This window comes from Suillus subaureus, assembly GCF_016647635.1.
Source record: "Suillus subaureus strain MN1 chromosome Unknown BJ212scaffold_105, whole genome shotgun sequence".
NCBI lineage: Eukaryota > Fungi > Basidiomycota > Agaricomycetes > Boletales > Suillaceae > Suillus > Suillus subaureus.
Genome location: NW_024538661.1, coordinates 1,354 through 3,409, shown reverse-complemented (window position 1 = coordinate 3,409; position 2,056 = coordinate 1,354). Strand labels below are relative to the sequence as shown.

At 44.3% G+C, this 2,056-nt stretch overlaps 1 protein-coding gene across 1 annotated transcript; it reads left to right on the top strand.

Moving 5' to 3' along the window:
- Positions 1 to 416: 416 nt before the first annotated feature.
- Positions 417 to 590, top strand: BJ212DRAFT_1200545 (uncharacterized protein; the record flags this gene model as incomplete). Its single annotated transcript, XM_041329066.1, has 1 exon — positions 417 to 590. A coding segment is annotated over one exon (174 nt), but the record flags the coding sequence as incomplete, so codon positions are not given.
- Positions 591 to 2,056: the final 1,466 nt, after the last annotated feature.

Below are 2,056 nucleotides of genomic sequence, written 5' to 3'. Positions count from 1 at the left end.
CCCCATTGCAAAAATCCCACAGGGTAGAAGCAAGGGGCAGCAAAGGTAGGAAAACTTGGGTCAAGGTCCCACTTGCAAGCACAAAACAACATGCCTACAGGTCCATGCCTAACTCTCTCCCAGAATCACCAACATTTCAGCCTGTTGAGGCACAACCTCCTTGGGAAGACTTTCATGACAATACTTACAAGCATGACCAAGGCTCATTTGAGCCTTTGCAACTCCCAAAAACCATGGCAAGTTCATGTAAAATGTTGGATTGTCATTCAAACGATAGCTAAGCATAAAAAATGCAGAGTCAGAATGACTACCTTAGGCAATGGCTGCCAAGGCAGAAATCATATCTACATCACCTCCTGGATCGAGAAGCTCCGCTAGAAGATAGGAGATGCATCATCTGCAACCAGGATGGGGTCTACAAATGTCAAGGATGTCTTGGGGAGCCACTCTATTGCACTGGCTGTTGCAGGAGTCAACATTGTTGCAATCCTTTCCACTGGATCAGTCAATGGAATGGTCGATTCTTCAAGCAGAGTTGTCTCACTCATGTCGGACTCATCATACACCTTGGTCATTATAGCAAACAATGTCTGGCACTCACAGATAGGTGGGATTTGTTCAAAGGAGATGAACCTGAAGACCAGATTGAGCCTGAAGATCTACCATCTGTGTTGGGACCTGAGTTCCAGCCAAAGGAAAACACAATGGTCATCATTGACAAGTCAGGAGTTCATTGCCTTGAGGTTCAATGTTATGATTGTCCAAATGCCATGAGTCCAGACATTCAAATGTTTCCACATGGATTTTTCCCTGCATCATTTACAGCAGTTCGTGAAACTAATGGCACTGGCATGTTGTGGGAAAATCATTATTGAGATTTGGGACTTAATTTTTTTTACCATTCTGTGTTACATAATGCTGCGTCATGTCCCAATAATTGATTTTATATCTGTACTGTGCTATACTGTGTTCCTCATAAATCATACAATGGCCAAGGCATTCAAGAGCACCAAATTTGTAGACGACACTGATACAGATGTCATGGAACTGTCCTTGAGCCTCTCTGAATCAGATTCAGATGAGAGCTTGGGGTCTACAGCCATTGCAGAACAAGCACTTTTGGCACGAGACAGTATTGACCATGAGCTAGATGCTGTGGGCTGGCCACTACCAGAGGCTTCTGTACCAACTATAGCTATACCCCCAACTCAGCAGCAGCGGAAAAAAGGACAAATGAGTGCATATATCAGGTTTCTTCTGGAAAATGATTGAATTTGTCTGACTATATGCTCTAGAAAATGCAGCAAAGCAGCATCAGGCCACAGTAGCTGATGAGCCACCCCTACCTGAGTCTCTCATCGTCATGTACAACATCTTGATCTTTGTTCTAGAAAGTGTAAGTAACCCTTCTGACATAATGAACCTTCTACGACATGGCCAGCAATGACTCCATCAACAGACATAGCTGCAACAGCTGTCAGCCGCCTTCCTCGCATAAAAACGCCTCTCATACTGGCATGTTTGCACTTCTTTGCCCGGCCATATCTCTGGAATGAGGTATGTTCATCTACTGAAGTCTTGTCAATGAAGCAAAGTTCATTGGGCATGTATTGGGCCATCTGTTGCATGTAGTCAGCACGGAGATCTTCATTTTGTTCTTTGGTGATTTTATGGAGCTTTTTGAGGGAAATGCCCACACGATGGAGCTCACAGTGGATGGTGGTGTAGTGGAGTGCAATGAAGCAGTTGCATAACATGAGACAAGTGATCTCATCAAGAAACCAATCTGGCCAGTGGTGGACCAGTTCCATGAGGTACTGAACATCCTCAAGATTCAGCTTCCTTGGATGACCTGTGAATTCACTCTGTGGTTTGACTACATTGCTGGTGTGCTGATAGAGCTTTTGGATGCGGAAGAATGTGCATCTCAAGAAGCTGATGCAATCAAGGATTTCATGAAGACTAAGGATATCTTGCTCATACAGGCAAATGGCAGCAAGTTTGACGTCGGATGAGATCTTTTGGTTGACCATACTAGGTGTATTGTTGTCTGACA